Genomic DNA, 23,900 nt, shown 5'->3' with positions numbered 1-23,900 from the left:
ACCATGCATGGTTATCTGCTGTTTTAAAATTAGAGACACACCAGTGAGGGTCACAGGCATGACTGTGTTTATATTCACAGCCAGCAGTATATACAGAAAGCACTTAAGGAAGCAACATGAACTCACACTGTGACCTAGTTTCTTAAAAATGAATAAATGGTTTGGTACTGCAGATAGTCCAAGTGGATCATTCCAGAGCATCACTGTAAAGAGGTCAGCGCTGTCACTCTGTGGACCAGGAATGTCTCAGAGTGACAATAAATATGATTTAGTTGTCAGGAGAAAAAATAAGACTGTTATATATTTCCTAAACTGTTAAAGACAGCATCTTTATTTAAATCATTAGTATGTCTTTTCTTTATTATAGTGGAGGGACAAATGCATGTAGATTGTTTATCATGTGATATATGCACAAACAGTGTATTGTTATATTTTAATCTCAGCTTGTCAGCTGGTCAAAATTACTGTCACTTCAGTGCTGCAGGCTGCAGAGACCCAGGCCAGCAGTGTTTATTTTGTGACACGGCATTCACTACTGCTTCCTGCAAGTCTGCTGTGTACTTGTAAGGAACTGCAGACCTAGATTAGAGTTACTCCACCCACTACCCTCAGCACGTAGAACATAGAACACGTACGCAACATCTTTCAATTAAGTGACAGAACACGTTGTCCTCGTCAAATAGGTATGTGTTCAGCTGCATGTAGTGCTGTTTCCGTTATAGCACTCATTTCCTTTTTCTAACAATTGATGTCATTTTCCCACCGTGTCTCTGTTTCCTTTTATACTTAAACACAACGTGCAGCGTGGCTTTCGCTGTGGGGAGCTGTATGTCAACTACACTGCAATGTGCACGTTCCTTCACACCTCCCCTGCATGCAAGTGACCCTGCTTTAAAGCATGCGTGTCATGTTTTTACACAGCATGTGTCATATCAACACATGATGATGAGGAATTTTGACTTGCATTAAAGGCTGTGTGACTGACTCATGTGTACCAACACTTGTACCAACACCTCTCCACATTGTGCTTACTCGATAGAGGTCAGGGGTTAGGGTTATATGGGGTAAGGGGTTAGGGTTACTCCCTGAATGTGCAGAAAATAAAATATTATAATAAAACTAGTTCAAAATGAGCCTGTATTTAATTATAACATGCCTCCATAATCCCTGATGACATATTAATGATTTAATACAGTAGCCTACATAGCTTTGTTGGTGTAGCTTTAAGGCAGTTCTGGAGGCAACTAATACAGTGGCCAGTGATTGTATTTTCACAGTTAATATTAAATTCATGATCCCCTCTGACGCAGAATGTTGCACCTTTAATCACCTTCAAACAGTGGCTGGAGGTGAAGAAGACACAGTGCACCAGAACTGTACAATAACAACAACACAGGGATGCGCACGTGCGACGCGTCAACGCCCCCCCACCGCCACCCTCTCTCTCTCTCGCTCTGTGTCTTACTCCGTCTCCCTCTCCCTCTCTCTTCATTCATTGCTACACTGTGCTGCTGTGGAGACCCACTCACTTTTCTTGACACGCTGGAAAGAAGAGACTTTTAACCAGGACCATGAGGGGCTCCGGTTGCCCGAGAAACGCGCGTGACAGGGCAGGTAGGAAGCATCCTCCGGCTGGAGCCTCACTTTGGTTTTTCTCGTGTTTTTTATTTTTCATTTATTGACACTGCTGTGTGTGTGTGTGTGTGCGTGTGCAGAGTGTACTCAGCGCTAGCAGGCTGTTGAAGTAAACAAGCCTGTGTCACGTAGGCGTCGAAGCTGACACTGCTTCTCTTTCTGACTAAAAGAGGCGGGACTGACTACGACGCGTACACACACACATATATATATATGTATACATACGTAGAAAAGCGTTCGAGGTTTAATAAATACAGACAATACTTGTGCTACTTTTGCAGAAAGCAGAGACAACTGCACGCTGTGAGAGCTAACCTCCCCCCTTCCTGTCCGATTAGCCTGTAAGCTAGCTGTAGTGGACCAGTGACAGTTACACTAAGAGGATGTAAACAAGACTGTTCCTGCTCGTTTGCATAAATATCTATCAGCATCCAGTCATTGTATGCCCTGTCATAGACTACCAGACTGACAAAGTTATGGCTGAAGAAAACCTGTGATCACCAGGTCAAGTTTTCGTGTGTGTGTGTGTGTGTGTACTTTTCTGGCATAGACACTGACTTTGTCAGGACCAGTAGTCCTCATAGAGACCAAAACCTGGTCCTTATAAGGCAGCATCTAATTTCTGAGGAACTGCTTAAGTTATGGACTAGTTTCATTTTAATTGTGGTAAGGTTAAAGTTAGCATTGGACATTGACTGGTTATGGTTAAGGGATGTTAAGGGATTGTTTAGGCTGCTCAAATGAATGGTCTGTGTGTGGTATGTGAATCATACAGTACTTCCTTCTTTTTTTCTTGGCTCTTAGTATCTTTAAAAGCTCCCATTTATACTGTTGCACTTCCCAGGAACTGTAGCTCTCCTAACTCCATCCTCTGAGCATGAGTTTTTAGGAACTTTCTGTTCCCTTTGTGCTTTTTTTAGTAGTTAGCATTACTGTGTTGCCATAATGATTGTTGCATAGTCACTAAACGTGTCTCTTAATGATGTGCTTTACTGAAACTGTCAGTGAAAGTTTCCTACAAACTCACAGAGGGGAGGTTGTGTTGCTATTATTAGACACGTTTGTTGTTCCACAATCTCGGCTGAGGTCCAAGAGTAACTGGGGCACCCACTTCCTGGAACGACCTACCTGTCAAGATCTGTTTGGTGAGCTCATTGTCCTCTTTTAAAGGTGCGGTGTGTAAGAATTGGTGACATTTAATGATGACAGATTTTAATAAATGGAGGACTCACCTTTCCCCATTCAAATTAGGCAACTATAGTTGTCTTTTACATCCCTGAAAGGATTTTCTTCATTTGTCTAGTAATGTTCCTCTTCAAAATGATAAATGCCTGCTGTTAGTTGGTTTGTCCATTTTAGCAATTTTAGGAACATGGCGACCCAAGATGGTGGTCTTTATATTATTTCCTAAAATAATATAAAAGACCAATTCCAAAGTTTCCAAAATCAAATTATTATATTCAATTTCAGCCAATAGACACTGGACCTTTAAATCCCTTTTTAAAAATGGATGTCAGAATTTTATCTTTGAAAACCTTTTTTTTTACGATGTTGTATTTATTCACAGTTGGCATCTGTAATGTTGCATTGTTGTGATGTCTTCATTTGGACTTAGATTTTATTGATTCATATATGTATTCTTTAATGGTGTCATCATAAATTGGACACTCTAAATTGAACATAGGTGTGAGTGTGAGTGTGGATGGTTTGTCTCTACATGTGGCCCTGTGATGGGCTGATGACCTGTCCAGGGTATACCCCGCTTTTTATCCTATGTCAGCTGGGATTGGTACCAGTAACCGGATAAAGTGTTAGAAGTTGAAGGATGGATGGATGGTTTTTATCATGTTTTTCATCATGTTATCCCATGTTTGATTTTAATTGCATTGTTTGCCTTCAATTTGTATACTGTAAATTACTTCACAACGGTTTGTGTGTTCTATAAATAGTTATCATTATCGCCATCATTATTATTATGTGGGTCATGGTCAGTTAGACGTGTCTGCATGTTTAGAGGCTGTCACTTCAAGGCCATTATATCTCATGTTACTCAGGGAACTGCAGCATTGAAAGAACCTGCACACACAGATCATCTGAACCACTGCTGATGCTGTGGCCAAATGTGAGCCAAAGGCTAAGTTATTATAAGAATAGACCTTTATGTAACTGTTAGTCATGTAGCCTCCAGGGCAACATTGAATTCACTTTGCTGTCATGTTGATGAAGGCCATGTCGAGAGGCCAAACACTGCTGTACCCTGTATAAATGTGGTCAGAGTTGTTCTGGTCACTGCAGTCTGAGCTGTTGTAGCAGATGTGCAAAGGAAGAACAGCTTTCAGGCTGTGTTGTGAGTAGGTGATGAGCTCTGCTGGCCGTCTGCCTGTACACTGAGGGGAGGGGGAGGGGCTGAGCAGAAAAACAGGAAAAACGTAATAGAAAGTTGCGATCGTTTGTTTGAGGGGGCTGGTCTTTTTGTTTTAATAGTCAAATATAGACAGCATGTTCTTATTCTGCATGATACCCACTGTTTATATGCATATTTATACATTAAGATGTTTACATTGTTAACAATAATAGGATAAGATAGTCCTTAATTAGGGGAATTTACAGTGTTATAGCAGCAGAGACAGTGAAATATAAAGGTAATAAATAGTAGTTAAACATGCTTTACAACATAAGATAATATATGCAGCACAAGCTTAATATTTACATCGTAAATATTGAATACAAATTGCACTATAATGAAATCAATGAAGGTTGAGATTCATGAAATTGTGATGCTGCAGGAAGGCGTGTTATGGAAGCATTGTGGTTGCTCTACGTTGAGAGAGCCCATGTAGCCCCAGAGAGATAGAGAGAGAGACTGCAGACCCTGCACTATTTTATAAGGACATTTCACAATGGCTGTGAACTCAACAGTGCATTATTCCCCTGCTCCAGAAGCTGCTGCCTGCACAAAATCTGCCTTTTCTCAACGCCTTCTTTTAAATTTTTAAAAAAAAAGTGTGTCCATGTTTGTCTCTTTCATACCCCTGCTCTAAATAAGCACGGTAAATCAGACTTGCTTATCCTTATCACAGACTGGCTCTCCTGCACCTCCCTCCCTCTGCTGCTCCATATCTGGGGGAAAGTTCACCAGCTCACTCTGAATCTCATTACAGGCTTCAGGCAGAGCTGGAGCCTGCGTGTGTGATGCTTGTGGTGTGGTGCGCATGCTTACATTATGTTCGTCTGCACTGTTCCAGCATCCGTTTTTTCATCTGGAAGACTTCAAGTGCAGTGATGTTAGTGTTATTTAAGGACATGCTGCTGCTTCTGTCACATACAGTTTGACACAATATAGCAACTAGGCCTGTCAGAAAATGGAGAAAAATGTTTTAGGTGCTTCCCAAACCTGTTAGTGATGACAACCTTTCATCCAAAATCCAAATATATAGTCATAGAATGTCATAGGATAAATACAACAGAGCATATTCATGTTTAAGAATCTGATATCACAGGGGTTGTTTTCATTGTTAAAAACTGATAATGATATTGAAATGAAACAAGGCCCTTTATAGATCAACAAGCGTAAACAGAAGGCCACATATAGAATACCCCAATAATAGTAATAATAATAACAATAATAATGCATTTTATTTGTCCCAAAAGTATATAGTGAGTCCTGCACCTATTGTATGGTAGAAGCTGCCAACACATACAGTATGTGCCATGCTTTCGTGGAGGCTGTTAAAGCCAAAAATAAAAACAGGGCAGAACTCCAGCTCTTTAGCAAATGTCCATGCTATGTTTCAGTGTGATGTTCAGTCATCAACAAACTTTAAATCCTGATGCAATGGTGTCAACCAGACATTGTATTCTTATTAATTGTATTTACCTTTAACTCACATCAGATTAATGTTATTTGACATCAAAGCTGGTTAATTGCTCTCACTGGTGTGAGCTTCTGCAGCAGTAATGATCTGTCAATCTGCCATTAAGCGTTTTTAAAGTATACATTTTATTTGTGCTAAATTCAACTAAAATCAGATTAAAAATGTATAGGTCTTGTGCCTGCTTTAAAAATAGCAGCTTGTCTTTGTACAGCGTCTGCACCACTAAATACAAGCACACACTGCCACCTGGTGTCATGTGTGACACTACAACAAAGCTCATCAATGCTCAGTAAAAAAATAATTATTTCAACCATTATATTACAGTAAAACTGAAACTATTTTATTTGGAAAAAACAGCTGTGGCCTAAATGTAATGATTTATTTCCTCAACAGTAAGACTTTCTTTTTCTTTTTTCTTTGACATTTTCTAATGTCACTACATTGCTGCCAAATATTTCTTGACTAACTGATTACAATTTGATATAGAACATGAGATAATAATGAATTGTACCTCTTATTATTTCTCAGAGGTCAAAATGACAATTTCTCTATTTCCTTGCCACAGTCCTAAACCCAAATACATTAAATTCACATTGTAAACAAAGAAAGAAAAACAGTTATTTCAAACTTTGAAAAAACAGCGTGTTTTTTGTTTTTTGTTTTTTTTATCAAAATAATTGCTGAATTTGATTATTTCCTTATTGGATTGTTTTTTTAATCACTTTGTTTATTTAAACTCAGTCACAGCTTATGTGGTAACTATTCTACTTTTGATTATTCAATTTTTATATGCCAGTTAAAAATGAGTATCTGTAACCCTAGATCGTTTTACTGTAAATAATATTGATTTAATTAAAAAAAAAACATACACATAATAAATGCATAAACAACAGTATCAGGTGATCTATATCCTGTTGGATTCAATATTGGCATAATCACACACAGTATGTACAGTGTGTGTGTGTGAGTGTGTGCGCACGTGTGTATGTGTGTGTGTTGTTCGGTGCCTGTCGGTGATCATGTGAGCCCGTGACAGGGTCGTGGGCCATTTGAGAGAATGAAGTGTTTTTTTAAATGAAGCTGAGGTCCCGGCAGTCTGCACGCCCGCCTTGTCCCCTCATTCTCTTCTCCTATTGGCTGCTGGGCTGCTCGTCTCATCTGTGATTGGAGGAATCGTCAGTTGCATTCACTGCCCATGTGTGCAGCGCATGAGCTCAACACTTGTTTTTCCTCCCACATCTGTTTTCACTCGTTGACGCTGCACAACACAGATTCACTGCACGAGTTATTACGGTAATGGGGATTCTTAGAAATGAAGACTTGAGGACTGGAAATGTTTGTGAAGAATTGAAGGAGTGACTAAAAGAATGTATTTATACGTAATGTCCAAAACACACCTCATATAATACAACATATATTCTGTTCAATAAGTTGACAAAAAAGTAGTTTATTTATTTCCAAATATTTATATATCATTTTTATGAATTCAGTTTATGATTCATATGAGTTATATTTTGTGATTTTCCTTTACTTTCTCCTCATTTTCTTTATTTGTTTATTTAGATTTCCTAAACAGTGGCAGTATGTATATATGTATGTATAGTATGTTTACACTCATATGTGTATATGTATATATATATTCTGCCTCTGTTTGGTCTTTGTGAACAGTAACGATGTAAAATTATTAGTTTGCTGCATCCATTATCTGAAAACAGGCTTTTGTCAAGCAAAGCTATCAGACCTGATTGAGGAAATGTGTTTTGGTGCTTTACCACTATACAGTTCTAGCATGACTTGGCTTGATGGGATAGTCCATTTTTCTTTTTTGTACCTGCTCTGACGAGGTTCCAAGTGAGCTGAACCAATACTAAAATGTGACTTCAACAGACTGCTGGCCACTGACTGATCAGAGAGCGTCGTCACTGGAAGACTCATGAGTGTGACGTCCGACACAGGATTAAAACCGAACAATGCCGAACTGTAGATCAGTTAAATAGACTTAAAAATCCTGAAAATATATTTGAATCAGTTTTGATTTAGTTCATTTCAGAGTCTGTGCTCCGGTCATGCAGGAAGTACTGAACTAATATTTTTAATGATCTGATTCTAATTCAGTACACTGAAAACTACTGCTTTGCTTGTCACTAGTTCATGTGTTTGTGTTGCATATAACTTGACATCACAGCAGTTTCTTGCAGCCATGCTATGATGACACCCCCCATGTTGAGGAGGTACTATAGTAATGGGAAACGGTGTGCCTGATACCCAAACTGTGTAGAGTGTAGCCGTGCCAAACGGAGTAGTGCAAGAACTGTATCGTGCGTGCAGTGTGTAGTGTCATTACTTTCTGCGTACAGTTTAATATCTAAACATCGCTTTACTGAGAAATATATGTTGTGTGGAGCTGGTAGAATTGTATGAACTCATTTGACCACAGTTTGTATGCCATGCATTTGTTTACATTTTAAATGTGGGCACTCCAGCTTTAAGGTCAGTGTTTGTGTCAGTTTTTGTACATGAATAATGTCAGCTTGTGTGGGTGAATAATGTCAGCTTGTGTGGGTGAATAATGTCAGTGTTTGTGGGTGTTTGTAGGTGAATAATGTCAGTTTTTGTAGGTAAATAATGTCAGTTTTTGTAGGTGAATAATGTCAGTTTTTATACATGAATAATGTCAGTTTTTGTACGTGAATAATGTCAGCTTGTGTGGGTGAATAATGTGAGTTTTTGTAGGTGAATAATGTGAGTTTTTGTAGGTGAATAATGTCAATTTTTGTAGGTGAATAAGGTCAGTGTTTGTGGGTGTTTGTAGGTGAATAATGTGAGTTTTTGTAGGTGAATAATGTCAGTTTTTGTACATGAATAATGTCAGTTTTTGTACGTGAATAATGTCAGTTTTTGTGGTTGAATAAGGTCAGTGTTTGTAGGTGAACAAAGTGCTAAATGATGCAGTTTGAGCTTTGTAAAACAGTGATTTAGAATGAGTGACACTTGAGTGATACCAATGCGAATGTGCACAGAGTTTAGCAGTTGAGAGACATGTTGACACACAAGTTTCGAGTTTTCAGAGTTGTTTTCCCTTCCTTCACTTTGTGTTGCGCATTGTCTCCAGTAGTTACGGTAGTGCGGGGCTGGCGTTGCTCAGCTGATGTGTGACATCCATTCACTCCGCAGACTCCTGCTAAATCAGACTGACTTGAAACCTCCGCCTCAGTGTGTCGCCGTATGTGAGCAGAGTGACTGATCACTGTTCAGTGTTCAGACAGCCACGATGTTGGACAACGAAGACTTTGTGTTGGACACTTCCCCGCGCGAGCTCACGCAGAACCCGCTCAGGAAGATCTGGCTGCCCTGCAAAAACGGGCACATTTTGCAGAGACGGGGTAAGAGGACACGCATCTGTGGGTGTCAAGTGCCGCAAAGGCTGAGACCGGGGAGGTGATGCGACGTGTTTTCCTCAATATTATTCAATCATATGTCTGTTTTTGAACTTGTAGATATGGCGTTTTGTGTCATTTTCGCTGTGATATTTGGGATGCTGCGCACCAACAAAGTCGCATAAATGTCTTTCTTTTCAATTTGGTATAATTATGCATCACGCGCAAGTTTGTCTGGCTCATTTTTACCTAAAACAATTGAGTTAAATTACACCTGAACATCTGTTGGGAGAAATACTTGTAATCTCACTTAATTGAATTTGACCACATGACACACACACACACACACACACACACACATGACTCCAATGCATCAATTTAGAAGGATCCAGCATGTGTGGTACTGTTGGACAGCCAGTGTGAGTGAGTGTGAGCTGCTGTTGTGTTGTTTCTTCTTCCAGCTGCTGTGGTTTACTCCCTGTAGGTTGGTCTCTCTTCTGCTGAGTCAACCCCTGTCGGCTTCAAGCTGTTTCCCTTTAGATTAGACTTCATCATGATCCAGTCTCTCTCTCCCTCTGTGTGTGTGTGTGTGATCAACACCTGACCCTCTTATGCTTAATTTCTTATCAGTTTATCATATCATATCAAATGATGCGATATGAGAGCGTGTACTAATGAATATGAAGAGATTTTTTAAGGGCAGCCCATGGCCAAGAGGAGAGGAATTGTGCTAACAACTGGAAGGTCGCCACTGTGGCTTGGTTGTCTGTGTTCAATCCTGGTGTGTAATTAGGATGGGTTAAATGCCAAGTGAGTCAAATTCACTATCACTAATAGGCGTGTGTGCACAAATGACTTATTGTAATTATATTTGAAGATTTAGGACTCTTGTTTTTTAAGAGGAGTCTTTATTTGAAGACTAAAAAAATAGAATAATGAGATAATACAAGTATAGAAGAATAAAAGACAAAGAAATCAGTTGATAATAATTGTGAAACACATTTGCTCCAGAGTGAAAGTTTAAATGTGACAGAAATCAGAGTTAAAACATGCAAAGTGAGTATGAGTCGGCTCCAGCTGAAATAATATGTGGCTCCAGAATCTAAAAATGCTTTGGCTCTTGTGCTTTTTGCTCACACAATCCTGAGCAGCAGGACCAAGTTTGTACAGTCAGCACACACTCACCTACTACTGCCCTCTACTGGTGAAAACAAGTATTGAGTAACACAAGCCTCTCAAAATAACTTTCACTAGATAAATAACTCAACTAGACAAACGATTTAAAATAACTTTCACTAGATAAATAACTCAACTAGAAATATTCACAAAACAAACGACAATTGTGGACTGCAGTCAATCAATACTTAGCAAATTCATTGCAAACTTATTTATTTCCGTTAAATTCATTCAGATTTCTCAGCATCTTAAATGTAAATATTTCCTGGTTCCTTTGCCACAGTATAACAAAACAACAAAAAAACAAAGTGAATGTATTTGCTAAATTGAAAAACAACTAATTTGAGGTGATTTAATTTCAGGGTTTTGAAACACAGATCAACATTTTTCACAATTAGTGGAATAATCAGTTAGTCTTTATTTGCAGCTCTATAACACACGCACACATACAGACAGGCACAAACAGTATGTGTCTGTAAAGATGTGGGGGTTTCAGTGAAGTCTGCTGAAATGAAGTCAAGGCTCAACTGTAAATACTACTGACTGTTAGATGTTTGTTTCACAACTCTGTGTTGTCCTTAATTAATTCTCATGTCGGTTAGGCCGACTTTCTCAGTAGAAGGTCGGAGCTGTTTACCTTTGAACACCTTTAAAGCAGTAATTAAATACATGAATATACATATAAACAATGTTGACAAGTCTTGTTGTGAAATAAAAACCACTATCGTTTATCGACTGTTTCTGTATGTGTGAGGTTTTTTATTTTCAACCCTCCATGTTTTTTCATTACATATGTGTATATTAAGTGTTTTGCCGTCAGTGTTAACCACAGTATTCAGTCCAATAAATGCCAGGAGTGTGTTTAATCGGTTAAAATTGTGTGTTTCTCTGTCTCTTCCTGTTTTCCTTCAGTATGCATGACCAACTGCCCGACCCTCATCGTGACTGTGGGACTTCCAGCCCGAGGGAAGACTTACATTTCAAAGAAGCTCACTCGCTATTTGAACTGGATAGGTGTGCCAACAAAAGGTACAAACTGCACCACACACAAACACACGGTTTGTGTTCTAGTCAAGCCTCCATCGGCCTTTTCACTCTCTCCCATCCTTCCACTCCTCCCCCAAGATGAAGAAAACTGTATATTGTGCTTTTTCTTAGAATACACAATGTTTCCATATTAACAATGTTAAACAATGTTTACCTGTATATCTTGATTCTAAATGCAAAGAAAGAACAGATAATTAAACTTAAAACAGTAATGTGTTTTCATTATTTGAATTTGAAAATAAAAACGTTGAAGCCTTACTATTCACACATATACTGTATTTACCTACGACTTTACAATAAAAATATTTCTATCTGTTCTAGAGTTCAATGTCGGAGAGTATCGCAGGGAGTGTGTGAAGATCTACAAGTCCTTTGAGTTTTTCCGTCCAGACAACGAAGAAGGCTTGAAAATCAGACGGTGAGTCTGTGCTGGATTCTCTACGAGTCAAACTGTTGCTGGATTTCCAATGTTTTTAATTCATAGGAAGCTCATTTAAGACATTTCTGTGGCTTCTTTATGTCATATTTGTTTCCTTTAAAAGTGGTTCGACATCAGTAGTGAAGCTCATGAACCATTTTTAAATTTAAAGAAGTGGCAAAAATGACTAAACGCAACATAAGTTTTATATGAATCTTTGATTACATACACAAAAACATGAAGCAGACATGTCTAAAGGAGGGCAAAAAATAACGATGATGGAGGTCACACTTAGCTTTGTCTACACTTGAAGCATGTGTAGAGAAACAGGGAACCCAAGCTGTTCCTAAACAAAGCCAGGGAATAGAAAAACAATTATTTAAGTAAGTAAGAAGAACAATTTGTAAATCCATGCTTGTCTTTTATCTTTTCTCACACATCGAACTGAAAAAGATTGTGATATAACTATAAGCTACTTGTGTAGACAAACTGCTGTCCTGTTTGTCTTGGCTGCAGTAAACTGAGTAAACTGCTTTAAACTGACTGCGGTCTGTTGTTTTTCAACAGTCAGTGCGCGATGAGCGCACTCAATGATGTTCGGCAGTACCTAAGTGTTGAAGGAGGACAGGTGGCGGTGAGTCCTTGATACTGTCGATGAGGAATGAGGAGGATTTGACTAAGTAATATTACAACACATCTGTAACAAATACGGGCGCAGTAAGACATTGTGTGTCCTGCTCTTTCAGGTCTTTGATGCCACAAACACAACAAGAGAAAGACGAGGGACCATCGTCAAGTTCGCTGATCAGAATGGATTCAAGGTTTGTAAAACAAAGACTAATCAAACTTCTGTTCTCTCCTGGACTTTTTTCCTGTTTGTTTAAAAATGTCGTCTTATCTGTGCAGGTGTTTTTTGTGGAGTCTCAGTGTGAAGACCCAGATGTTGTTGCACAGAATATCGTGGTAAGTGTTGTCTCACTTTGCTCAGTCCACTGTCATTTAAATCATTCTCTTGATTTTTAACACCACATTTTTTAAAATAGCCACTTTTTACAGATCATGCACCATTAACACCTTAATCATAATATAGATCCAGAGCAGAATGCATTGTACACTGTTCTGTTTATTACAACTTATATTATTTTGGATAGGTAAAACGCAGGGGCTGCTGGTGCCAATCCCAGCTGACATAGGGCAAAAGGCACTGGTCGAACACAGTCCGTCACAGGGCCAACACTTAAACAATCATTCATTTAACATCATTTTTGCACATGTGAGAGGAAACCGGAGTACCCGGAGAAAACCTACAATGCTAGCCATGTGTCACGTGTGACCAGACTGGGTTTCAGAAAAGGAAGGAAAACAAATGCTTCACTCAGAACAGACTGTAATCGTTTGGGCTGTTTTTTTTTTCTTTATGGGGTGCAGAATATTTGTTTTACAGTTGGTACATGGCCTGGTGGTAAATGCATCAGTGCACATGTGTTGTTTACAGCTTCAAATGATCAGACTGATATCAGTGAATCTTCCAAAGTGATATCAGTATCGGAGAAGAAAAAGGTGTAAATATATAATTCTTCTTTGACCCAGGCTCCTGGAACAACTGCTCTTAATAATACATGTTTATTTTTAATCATTTTCTAATGAGAGTTGGATAAAACGTGTTCTAAAGACTGCATCTCTAGTGATGATTTTGAAGGCAACGATTGAACATGAACATGAACATGAAAGCTGATTGGTTGGGGAGATTCAGACAAACTTAGCATGAAAAAGAGCTAAAGGAAGTATCAGACGGCCGATTTCTCCTTCTCTGTGCTCACGTCCTCTCCCTGTGTTTCCTCTCCTGTAGCAAGTGAAACTGGGAAACCCAGACTACATTCACTGCAACACAGAAGAGGCCATTGAGGACTTCATGAAGAGAATCAAATGTTACGAGTCCTCCTACCAGCCTATGGACGAGACTCTGGACAGGTGAGAACACACAGTAAAGACTCGGCAGTTTCAGTCACCCAACCTCAGGTTTGAAAACGTCCAACTGTCCGTCCTGCTTCAGGGACCTGTCTTACATAAAGATCATGGACGTGGGCCGTCGCTACCTGGTGAACCGCGTTCTTGACCACGTCCAGAGTCGGATTGTCTACTACCTGATGAACATCCACATCACGCCGCGCTCCATCTACCTGTGTCGCCATGGTGAGAGTGACCTCAACATCAAGGGACGCATTGGAGGAGACTCCGGCCTGTCTGCCAGGGGCAAGGAGGTGTGTCTTTATGTCCAGCAGAGTCAAACACAGTGCTTACAGTGACACGTGGTACAGTGATTGAATTATTAGATTATGTAGAATAAACTATAATTTACAATTATGCTTTATTTACATTTTGATTATATTTATATATATATGTGTATATATATGTGTGTATATATATTGTGTATATATATATACATATATATGTATGTATGTTATATATATATACATACATATAATAGTAATTTAATGGTAATCCTATTTATTTTAATTAACTCTTAGATCATGGTGAGTTATGCACTAATTCTGTTTATCGAAACTTGTCTTTCATTACTGGAACAGGAGCTAATAATTTTGAATGATAATATTTTGGTTTTCAGATGGCGACTTTAAAAACATGTCATGTAATCATTAAATATCACAAAAAACTTTAATGAAAAATCAAGGGAATTCATTCAGAATGTCAAGCAAATCCATACATGTCTGTTTTATAGTTATAATTTTGCAAAACAAATGATTGCATGTGTTTTGTTAGGATGTGTTGCAGGTATGAGATTTTTCAAGGAATTATTTGGTGAAATGTGAATATTGACATCTATTCATCTTGATTTTCATGTTTTAAAAGGAAGTTGCCTATTTATCCTGAATATTTTCACAATGTTGTGAAACTGACCGGATAATTAGTCATGGTTAAGAAATGGAGATGTGGGCCTCAGAAGATTTGTAGTTTGAAAAGCTCTGGTTTTTAACACGTACCATACCTCTGTAAGGATGATTTACAGAGAAACCACTGATTTATTTGGTGTATGTAATTAATTTAAATAAATCCACTGTCTCTTGTCATCTAGTTTGCCAGAAATCTGAGGAAATTCCTCCAGGAGCAGAACATCAAGGACCTGAAGGTGTGGACCAGTCAGATGAAGAGAACGATCCAGACTGCAGAGAGCCTGGAGGTGCCGTACGAACAGTGGAAGTCTCTCAACGAAATAGATGCTGTACGTCGTGCACATCTTTGTGTTTTTGACACATGAATAAAGCTAATTGCACATGAAGAAGCTAAACCTGTGTTCCACATTTCAGGGTGTGTGTGAGGAAATGATGTACGAGGAGATTCAAGAGAATTTCCCTCTGGAGTTTGCAATGAGAGACCAAGACAAGTACCGCTACCGTTATCCTAAAGGAGAGGTAAATGTCTGAAAGAATCTCATTCATCATCCTCTCCTGTCTTTTAGTGTTGCTGTGCTTATGACTCGTCTGTGATTCTCAGTCTTATGAAGACCTGGTGCAGCGACTGGAGCCTGTGATCATGGAGCTTGAGCGGCAGGAGAACGTTCTCGTGGTTTGTCACCAAGCTGTGATGCGCTGTCTTCTCGCATATTTCCTGGACAAGTCTGCCAGTAAGAAGAAATCACTTTTTTACCATTTTACAGTGTTTTAGACAAATGTTTTTGAATTGCATTCTTCTAACTCAGCTTTAATTTTCAATGTTGTACAGCCTGAGCTTGAAACTTGGATGTTTTCTAACTTGTATAACGTCTCTTGTCTCTGCAGAGGAGCTGCCTTATCTCAAGTGCCCTTTGCACACTGTGTTGAAGTTGACCCCGTTGGCATATGGTGAGTTATATACTGTACTGTTATGTTTACTGTTTGTACCACAGGAAGTTACTGCAGTGTTTGGAGTTTGATTTTGTGACCTTGTGTGGAAAAAATGACCAAAGGCAAATTTGATGATGCTTTATTTCCACTATATAATTATAATAAGTGTAACAGGTCCATGGACCCCACACACACTGTCTGTGAGATAAAAAAAAGGACCATGATAAAGGCTGTATTTTATTCATTTCTTTTTAAAAGCTTAATAAAGCAATTCTCATTTTGTAATCGATAGATTAGTCTGTATTTCAACTATTTACCATCAAATGATTCCAAGGGTATATTTTGATTTTGTATGGTAGCCATTTCCAAACCTAAAAATGTCACTGCCGATTCAAACTAATCTTGGTTGTGTTTGCTCTTACTCAGGCTGCAAAGTGGAGTCTGTGTGTTTAAACGTGGAAGCCGTGAACACCCACAGAGACAGACCAGAGGTACGTATGTGCGTGTGTGTACCTCAGGCAGCACACTCGTGTTTCACAGCACAGATAACGCAGGCACCTCCAATCCACTTCAGGTGTTCTCGCCATTATCTCCCTCCTGAAACCAAACCAAGCAGTCGATGCTGATCCGTTCCTCTCTTTTCATTGCACAGAGAATATAGATCTCTCACACAGAGGAAAGTGTGGGCGAGTCTTCGTCCAACCTGTGATTCCCGACGGCAACCGAGACGAGAGTTACTAAAAGCAGACTCAGATTAAACCCTTACAAATAATCAGTTGTGTAGACTTAAAATAAATCTGCCAGATGATTTTGATAAGAGCATGAATGAAACGATGAACAAAACATAAAAAAATATCCTCAATGAAACACATTAGATCTGATCTTCTACAAATATGATCTAAAATGTATCTTTATGATGGATTATAATGTATAGATGTACAGATATAGAGGTATTTATGACATGTATAGTGATGTTGGAACCCTGTCTGTACATCTACTTTAAATCCTTTGTTTTCTGTTGGTAACATTCTGTTTTTATCTTTGTTAAACTGATTGTTTGCTCCCTCCCACTTGGTTGAGGTTGATTGTTGCACAAGTGTGAAGTAACACTGACCTACATCATATGATATGAAGCACTTTAGTCAAAATGGTGCATATGGAGCGAGAGACAGAGAGAGAGAGACAGAGAGAGAGAGAGACCTTTTTCCTATTTTTAACTAAGACACTGGGACATCATAGACACTGACACTCTACCTCCATCCTGCACATTTCACTGGTCTCAGCTCGATCTCTCTGTGCTGTCCAATCCAGAGCATCATGCTGTTCATTTATTTCCATGACTGAGACTTTTTAACAAGCCCATTGTCTGTAATGCTAATTAATAGTCAGATAATTATTATAAGTATATACTTATATTAGTATAAGTATATTATCATTTTTATTCCATGTTTACTTTATAACCTGTCTTGAGTGTAGATGAGGGAAGAATGAACTCCACCTCAATATGAAGGATGATCTGCAAAATTCTGTTTTGTATATTGAACCACTACTTATCTCCTGCTCTCTTAAATGATTAAATCAAATGTAACGTTTCTCACATTTCCATGTTTGTCAAGTTTTATTTACTGCATATATAAATGAACAAATTGAAAAAAACAAACAAACACATCCTCTGTTCATTTTTGTTGTTGAAATGATCAGTTGTTTTGTCAGAGAGGCTTTGCACTCAGAAAGTGAACACAGTACAACACATTTCAGTGGCAGAGGTTCAACTTGAATGAACTCAGTAAAGCTTTAAAGTTCCAGTGTGTAGCAACATTTATTCCAAGTGTGTTGGAAAACCTATTTTGTTATGAAAAGATGGTGGTCCAAAATGGCAGCTGACCCCACTCCTGCTATAAATATAAACAACAATTCATACAATCAAGCAGTTGTTTACTTGCAGAAAGATAAGTATCATTATTGTATCATTATTGTATCTTCAATTTCTGCCAAATAAAAATGATTAAACATTTATTTTACACACTGGAACTCAAAGGATACTTTTGCAATTTAAGAAAAAATTATTATTTTGACAGGGTTGAGCCAGGATACAGTTCTGTTTGTCAAAACACAAAGAGGAAATTAATTTTTTAAGAAAATCCACTTAATTTGTTTAATTTAAGACAAACATTTGAACACATTATTATGCAAACAAATTCTTATTTTGAGGAAAAGTCAGTCTTTCTACAGCCAGTGTGAAGAGAAGGCAACTTTTAGATTGATTATTATTCATTAAACTGCTCTCTAGAATAACAATAAACACCTTTTTATTATCATTTACATGTTAAAGTATTATCTGAAGAAGTTTTGACTAATATATTAGACCCACAAGTTTAATTTATGTATTCAACTTTTGGAGAGACACAAGTATCTGATTTCATAGTCATTGTATTCATTTGCTCTGAGGAAAATTCCTTTTGTGAGGATCAGATGTTGGACTGAAACTCTGTCTCTTGTCACTCTTTCAGAATGTGAATGTGCAGCGCAGCACAGAAGACGCTCTGCAGACGGTCCCTGCTCACTTTTAATGGCCTGCACTTCCTGCGTCCGCTGTGACCTCGTCCTGACGACGCTGAACACAATTATGGGAACGGTGCTTATCGACTGCTCGCTTGTGGCAGCTTCTTCACTAACTGCAGACCAAGTATCTTCCTAGACTCCCAACTCTAAAGCACTTTCAGTAAATACATTTTTATACATCCGTTTGTTGTGAACTGTTCTGTCACTGTAGCTCGAGAATATTTTTGATATGTTGACCTGCCGTTATCGTTGCATTTTTAATATTCCCCTCAACTCCCACTGTCTTTTTGTGTCATGGTCGTACAGTACATCACATTGTTGTTCAGTATGTCGTGCGCTCCAGTGTTTGTGAAGCAAAACACCACAAAGACACATGAGCATTTTAAGTTAGTCCTTTTCCTTGTTATTGTTTTTATTCAGAGGGCAGTCTTTGTGCTGGGTGAACTTAATCTGAGCAAGAAAACATTTAAGATTAAAAAAAAAAAGCCTTTCCGCAAAGGATGGAATTAACAGTGTAACAGATATGTCATTCAGAGCACAGTGCATTGAGAAAGTATTTAGACTGATACACACAGAATTATACATTTCTTTGTGCATATGTTTTTAATTGGAAAAACTCAACTTTGACATTGATGTACTTTTTTTATGGTCCAGTGTGTCAAAGTTAATACTCCTTCACTTACCCCTCCCTTTCCCAAAAGCATCTAGTAACTACGGTGGCCCTTGATGTTCTTCTCACATTTAAGCAATAAGCTGCCACTTGAAAAAAGCATGTTTGGCTGGAGTGAAGCAAGGCCCTTATTTATGATACTTGTTATGAAACTACAAAAAAGCAGTACTTTTATCTTAAAGCTCCAGTGTGGAACCTCTATCACTCGTTGTGGACATCTTTTCTCCTCATCCACAGAGAGAAGAGAGACAGAAAAGAAGCCATTTGCTTCACAACACAATTTCCTCGTAGTAGTTCGCTTAGTTACGTGTCGTTTATCTGTATTTTACCTTGAGCACACTTAGTTTAGTATTAGTTGATCACGTCTGTGAGACGCTAAAATTGTCTGAACCTACAGGATTAAAAAGATTTAAAATCCACCTTTAAATCTTTTCATGGCCGTTCATGCGGAACTTTAGTGTGCAGATGTAACGGTTGAAATTGAAACGTTTAACCGATTAAACACTAATACAAACAAACCTATGGGTAGTACAGTACATTCCATTCCTGCCAACAAACTCACAAAATGTGACACAGTGGACCTGTAAGACCTTTTATCACATGTGAAATTAAGTTCTTGGTCACCTCTGTCCCTATAGCAATTCTTCCTGCTCATTTTGAGGGAAGAGTCCAAAAAGTTTTCACTGCGGCAGAATTTTTGTGTAGCCTTTTTTTCCCCCCACATCTGTGCCTCGACATGTCTCTGAGCTCTGCAGGCAGATCGTTTGACCTCATGGCTTTGTTCTTACTCATATATATGTATACACAACTGTCAGCTGTGAGACTGTGTACATACAGCTGTGTGCCTTAAACAAACCATGTCACCACAGGTGGACCAATATTGAGCTGTAGACACATGTCAGAAATGATCATGGGAAATCAAAGCCACCAGAACCCTATGCCAAAACAAAGGGTCTGACTGCATGTGTGTCAGAGCCATGTTTCCTTTATTCGTTTAAAGTTTTACTTTGAGGCTGCAGGAGGTGAAGTCATCTGAACACTTTCCTAATGCACTGTGGCTCACGCTCTTTTTGAATTGATTTTAAATGTGACACTTTCTGGGTTTCTGTCTTTTACGAGATACTGTGAAATGCAAGAAATCTTAATTAACAAGGACCTGTGCAGCTGATGAAGGACACTATCATTCAAACAAAGACCTGGATGGATTTGCAATTTGCAAAAATGAAGGTACTGTGCAAACTGTACATGCATATCTGTGTTACATTTGCGTGAACTGTATTATGTGTTTTATTATGGTCTTTGGTCTTTTTTTTTCTGAGACCTCTGTACAATTTCTGTAATATTATAAATTTGATATTGTATATAACTGTACTGAAGAGTTACGTCTAAATGCCTTGTTTGTTTTCAGTTGTCAAAATCTCAATAAACATGTGATGTTTGGGGAAGAAACAGAGCTGCTGCGTTTGCTTCATAAAACAACAACAGATACAAGTGAGAAATACAAAGATAATGTTTTTATTCCTCTTCACTGCCAACATGTTTTTACTTCCACCTTTAATAAACTCCACTCTGTAACTAAATAACAAGAAACATGGCTGATTGCCCTCATGTCATCAAAATGAAATGTGCATACATAGGGGTGTATAAAAATGTTAATTATCTGAGAAACTTCCATGTTTTCCTGTGCTCATTAATACTGATGACAAATATCTCTTTAAGTTGTGAATTGTTATTATGTACAAACATCAATATTTTTGAGCACAGGGGTATTTTAATGTGAAAGGACAAAACCCCACTGGCCACTACATCGTACAGTATATTTTCTAACTTCGCTTGGCTGATGGTGTTTCGTCTCGTCCATCCAAAGTGACGGCGAAAGATTGCAAAAGGAACATTTTCTGCTCTTTCAGAACTGCGAAAGAGAAAAAGAAAAACAAGATTTTAGATGTGTTTAAAAAAATAAGAAGCCAATCTTAAACTTTACACATAAAAATTTAGAAATAGCACAACTTACATTTTTGAGGAACTCTTCAGCAACAATACGAGCCCGAGCGTTGACTGACAGTTTCATTTCACTGATCTCTTTGTCGATTTCCTCCATGAAATGAATGACAAAGTCCACCAGTTTGTGTTTGTACATTTGCTCTGTGTGGAAGTTGGTGATGAGAAAACTGATGTCATAGCCCTGCCAAAAAAGACAAAATAACGTGTCATCAAACGTGTGTGTGTTATCGCCCACCTCTACCCACTATAAGACCAAGGCAGCTCTAGGGTTAATTTAGGCGTTCATCATGGCAGAGCTGATGAGAAAGAAGCAAAGAAAGAAAAGGGGAAGAGGAAATAACTGTTTTTACAATGTAAACCTCGCACTCTGTACTCCGAAACTATAGGGGGAGCTCCTTAGAGAAAGCATCCAAAATCTAAAATCTAAAATCTAATAAGTCAAACACTGGAAAATACGAAAATAACTTCCTCCCCTGAACCATCAGTGGGTCGTGACTTTATATTATTATAAAAGAGGGAATAAAACACTGACTCATGTTCAGTGCCCTCTTACCTCCACGGGTTTCCTCCTGAGAATGAAGAAGTTCTCTGCTCTCATCATCATGAAACGCATGAACTTATGGCACAGAATCTTCTCGATCTCATCTGCCTGCAGCAGCAGATTTAAGTAGTTAGTTGCCATGGTTGCAGACAGGCTGTTAGTTTATAACATGCGATCATAATATCACTGTCATCATCGTCTGACCTGCTTGACGGCAATGCTGACTCTAACGGAGTTGATAGATCCCTCGATCAGAACCTTCTCCTTGTCATTGCGGCTGATGATCACAGGCTGGAGGAGCAGTTCTTTGCTACTCCTGTAAGTGGGAGGAAAATTCATTAAAGAAATCACATGAGGTTTTTATAACTCATGTGCTTCTATTGTTTGTCCAGCTCACCGCACTTCCACTTCGGGCTTGTTGTGTCTCTCCACCACTTGTGAGGAGAAATTCTCCAGACAGAGGGCGGCCTGCAGGGTGGCACGCACCGCATTGAGATAAGGTCGCAAGGTGGCAGTCTGAGAAAGAGAACATGAGAATTATTCCTCACAGAGCCTCATGAAGGTGCAACCATGGCTGACAACCACAGCTCTTTATCTGTGTTGACTCTCATCCAAGAGCCAGCCACACGTTATTTATGTTTGAACACACAGGAAACTGCTCAACAGGTTACCAGCGAGCAACTTAAAAGTCTAGTTTGTAAGAATAAGTGACATTTAGTGGTGAGATTGCAGATTTTAAATAAAGTGGAACGCTCCTCTTTTTCTCTCCTTCCTCTGCAGAGCAGTGTCAGGGAACTACGGTGGCCTTTGCATACCAGAAAGGATGCCGTTCTTGTTTGTTTGCACAGTGTGTGCTTTAAAATGCATAACACACACTTTGGCTGGTTTGTGTGTTCAGGCTCCCGTAGATGACAGCCTCTGAAAAAGCAAGGTTCTTGCTTACAATACATATGCACAAGGCTTTTTCAAAGGCTACAAAAAACGGACTATTTATTTTATAATTATCCGTAGCAGCCCTTAGCGAGCTGTTGTTTAACAAAGTCAGTAAACTCCATTTGACAGCTGTGTATTTAAGGAAGACACTTTCTTTAATGAACGTCAGCGACATGACTGTACCAGATTAGATTAAAGTAGCCTCAGACTCGAGTTTGCCGATTTGGACTACATTACGTCACATCACATCATCTCACCACACACACACACACACACACACACACAGCTCTATCACCATCATCAAGTCAAGCAGCAGTCGTCAGTGCAGGTGTTTTTCAATGTAAAAATCATTCCGGTTTAACTCAGCATCAAAAAAAGCAACGGCTCTGACCCTTTTAAATCGATTCACTGACACAGTAGAATTCTATATGATCTCGTTTGTTTTTCTCTTTTGCTCAGAAACCGACTAACCAGCGTTAGCATGTCGGCTAACAACCTGCTTAGCTAGTTTGACATGAAACCATTGTGGAGAAACGAGCTGCACCTCGTCAACGGATGTAGCGTTAGTGCTAACGGCTTAACTCGACACGGTTTGATAAATGTGACTATTACATTCATATATATGCAGTTTCTCTTACCATTTCTCTGTATGCGTGTGCGCGTGTGTGTCAGTAGAAGAGGCTAAAGGCGGAAGCAGCTACACTTGTCAGACAACCGGAATTCCGCTCTGCTCTGCCCCCGAGCACAGGCTGGGGCTGGGGCTGAGGCTGCGAGAAACACGACCATAAAAAAACAGTTTTCATTGAATATTTAAATATCTACAGCTTGTAATGTGTCTATTATTGAAGAGTTAACACTTAAAGTACTGTTTCGCCCATTTTTTGTTTTCATTTAGTCAAATGAAGAATACACTTAAAATCATTATGATGCTGCTGGGTTTGTTTAATTCACGTTCTATGACAGAGTTGGATTCAATTTGACCAGGTTTTGACCAATGTATTTATATATTTCAGATATTTTACTCATAAAATGTGTTATAATTGACAGAAACACAGTGAAGAGCAGTATAGGGCTTTTCTTTTCATTGAAGGCAGTGCCTTTGGCTTCGAATTTTGGTCAATTTTATATATTTAATCTCAGATCCACTGCCTGATGAGCAAATAACACAGATATCTCTGGAAATTAGAAAAAAAAATTGTATTTTGAAAATATTTATCTCACATAATGTGTTTTTCTAACTATTATTATTGATATAGCATAAAACAACTAAGGCTAATTTTGAACATGTAAAGTCCAATAGATATTACTTAAAGGTCCAGTGTGCAATATTCAGGCAGACATTGAATATAATGCCTATAAGTATGTCTGTGAAAGTATAAAATCACTAAAAAAACTTGAAAATTCCACGGCGAAATTTTGAGCATACCTGCTGTTCTTGCTGCCGATGTCATCGGGTGCAGGACTTCTGGTAAAGAAGTAACATTTGGGTGGATTTAAAAGGACTGACTCTTAATCTGTGAGGATCCAAACTGGGCTGGGTTGTTTTGTCAATCGTCTCCCATTCATGTTTATGTGGAAGTTATTTGCAGTTTTTTGTCACCATGGTTGCTCGAAAAGTAATAGCCCGGCATTCTCGATCAAAATGCCAATTTGAAATAGAATGTGGACCAAAATTGGACCGAAATTATCATAGTTTAGTATGTCATCAAAAATGTGACAAAAATGTCATAGTTAAGTTAAGTATGTCGTCCAAAATGTGAAAAAAATGTCATAGTTTAGTATGTCATCCAAAATTTGAAAAAAATGTCATAGTTTAGTAT

General features: G+C 38.6%; 2 protein-coding genes across 6 annotated transcripts; one reads left to right on the top strand and one right to left on the bottom strand.

The window, feature by feature from the left end:
* The first annotated feature begins 1,479 nt into the window (after window positions 1–1,479).
* LOC122761461 (6-phosphofructo-2-kinase/fructose-2,6-bisphosphatase 4-like) lies at window positions 1,480–20,055 on the top strand. Of its 5 annotated transcripts, none has more exons than XM_044016700.1 (14): window positions 1,480–1,614; window positions 10,976–11,092; window positions 11,432–11,528; window positions 12,096–12,162; window positions 12,275–12,349; window positions 12,435–12,491; window positions 13,378–13,499; window positions 13,582–13,789; window positions 14,623–14,769; window positions 14,855–14,959; window positions 15,042–15,171; window positions 15,326–15,388; window positions 15,797–15,861; window positions 17,881–20,055. In XM_044016700.1, exons 1-14 carry the CDS (start codon window positions 1,572–1,574, stop codon window positions 17,938–17,940), a joined length of 1,356 nt encoding a protein of 451 aa, XP_043872635.1. In that variant the 5' UTR covers window positions 1,480–1,571; the 3' UTR covers window positions 17,941–20,055. The 5 variants fall into 5 exon arrangements, with proteins under 5 accessions (XP_043872635.1, XP_043872632.1, XP_043872633.1 ...); XM_044016697.1 differs by lacking the exon at window positions 1,480–1,614 and adding an exon at window positions 2,603–2,780; XM_044016698.1 differs by lacking the exons at window positions 1,480–1,614; window positions 17,881–20,055 and adding exons at window positions 2,603–2,780; window positions 16,023–16,969.
* A 46-nt stretch (window positions 20,056–20,101) lies between these two features.
* On the bottom strand, window positions 20,102–22,802 carry LOC122761462 (actin-related protein 2/3 complex subunit 4-like). Its single transcript, XM_044016702.1, has 6 exons — window positions 22,719–22,802; window positions 21,545–21,663; window positions 21,352–21,463; window positions 21,160–21,255; window positions 20,617–20,787; window positions 20,102–20,514 (listed from the first exon to the last, which is right to left on the bottom strand). Exons 1-6 carry the CDS (start codon window positions 22,719–22,721, stop codon window positions 20,509–20,511), a joined length of 507 nt encoding a protein of 168 aa, XP_043872637.1. The 5' UTR covers window positions 22,722–22,802; the 3' UTR covers window positions 20,102–20,508.
* Window positions 22,803–23,900: the final 1,098 nt, after the last annotated feature.

The sequence above is a fragment of the Solea senegalensis genome, unplaced genomic scaffold (genome assembly GCF_019176455.1).
Source record: "Solea senegalensis isolate Sse05_10M unplaced genomic scaffold, IFAPA_SoseM_1 scf7180000014721, whole genome shotgun sequence".
Lineage (NCBI taxonomy): Eukaryota > Metazoa > Chordata > Actinopteri > Pleuronectiformes > Soleidae > Solea > Solea senegalensis.
Note: the sequence above shows the minus strand (reverse complement) of the source record. Positions and strands in the feature narration are given on the sequence as shown.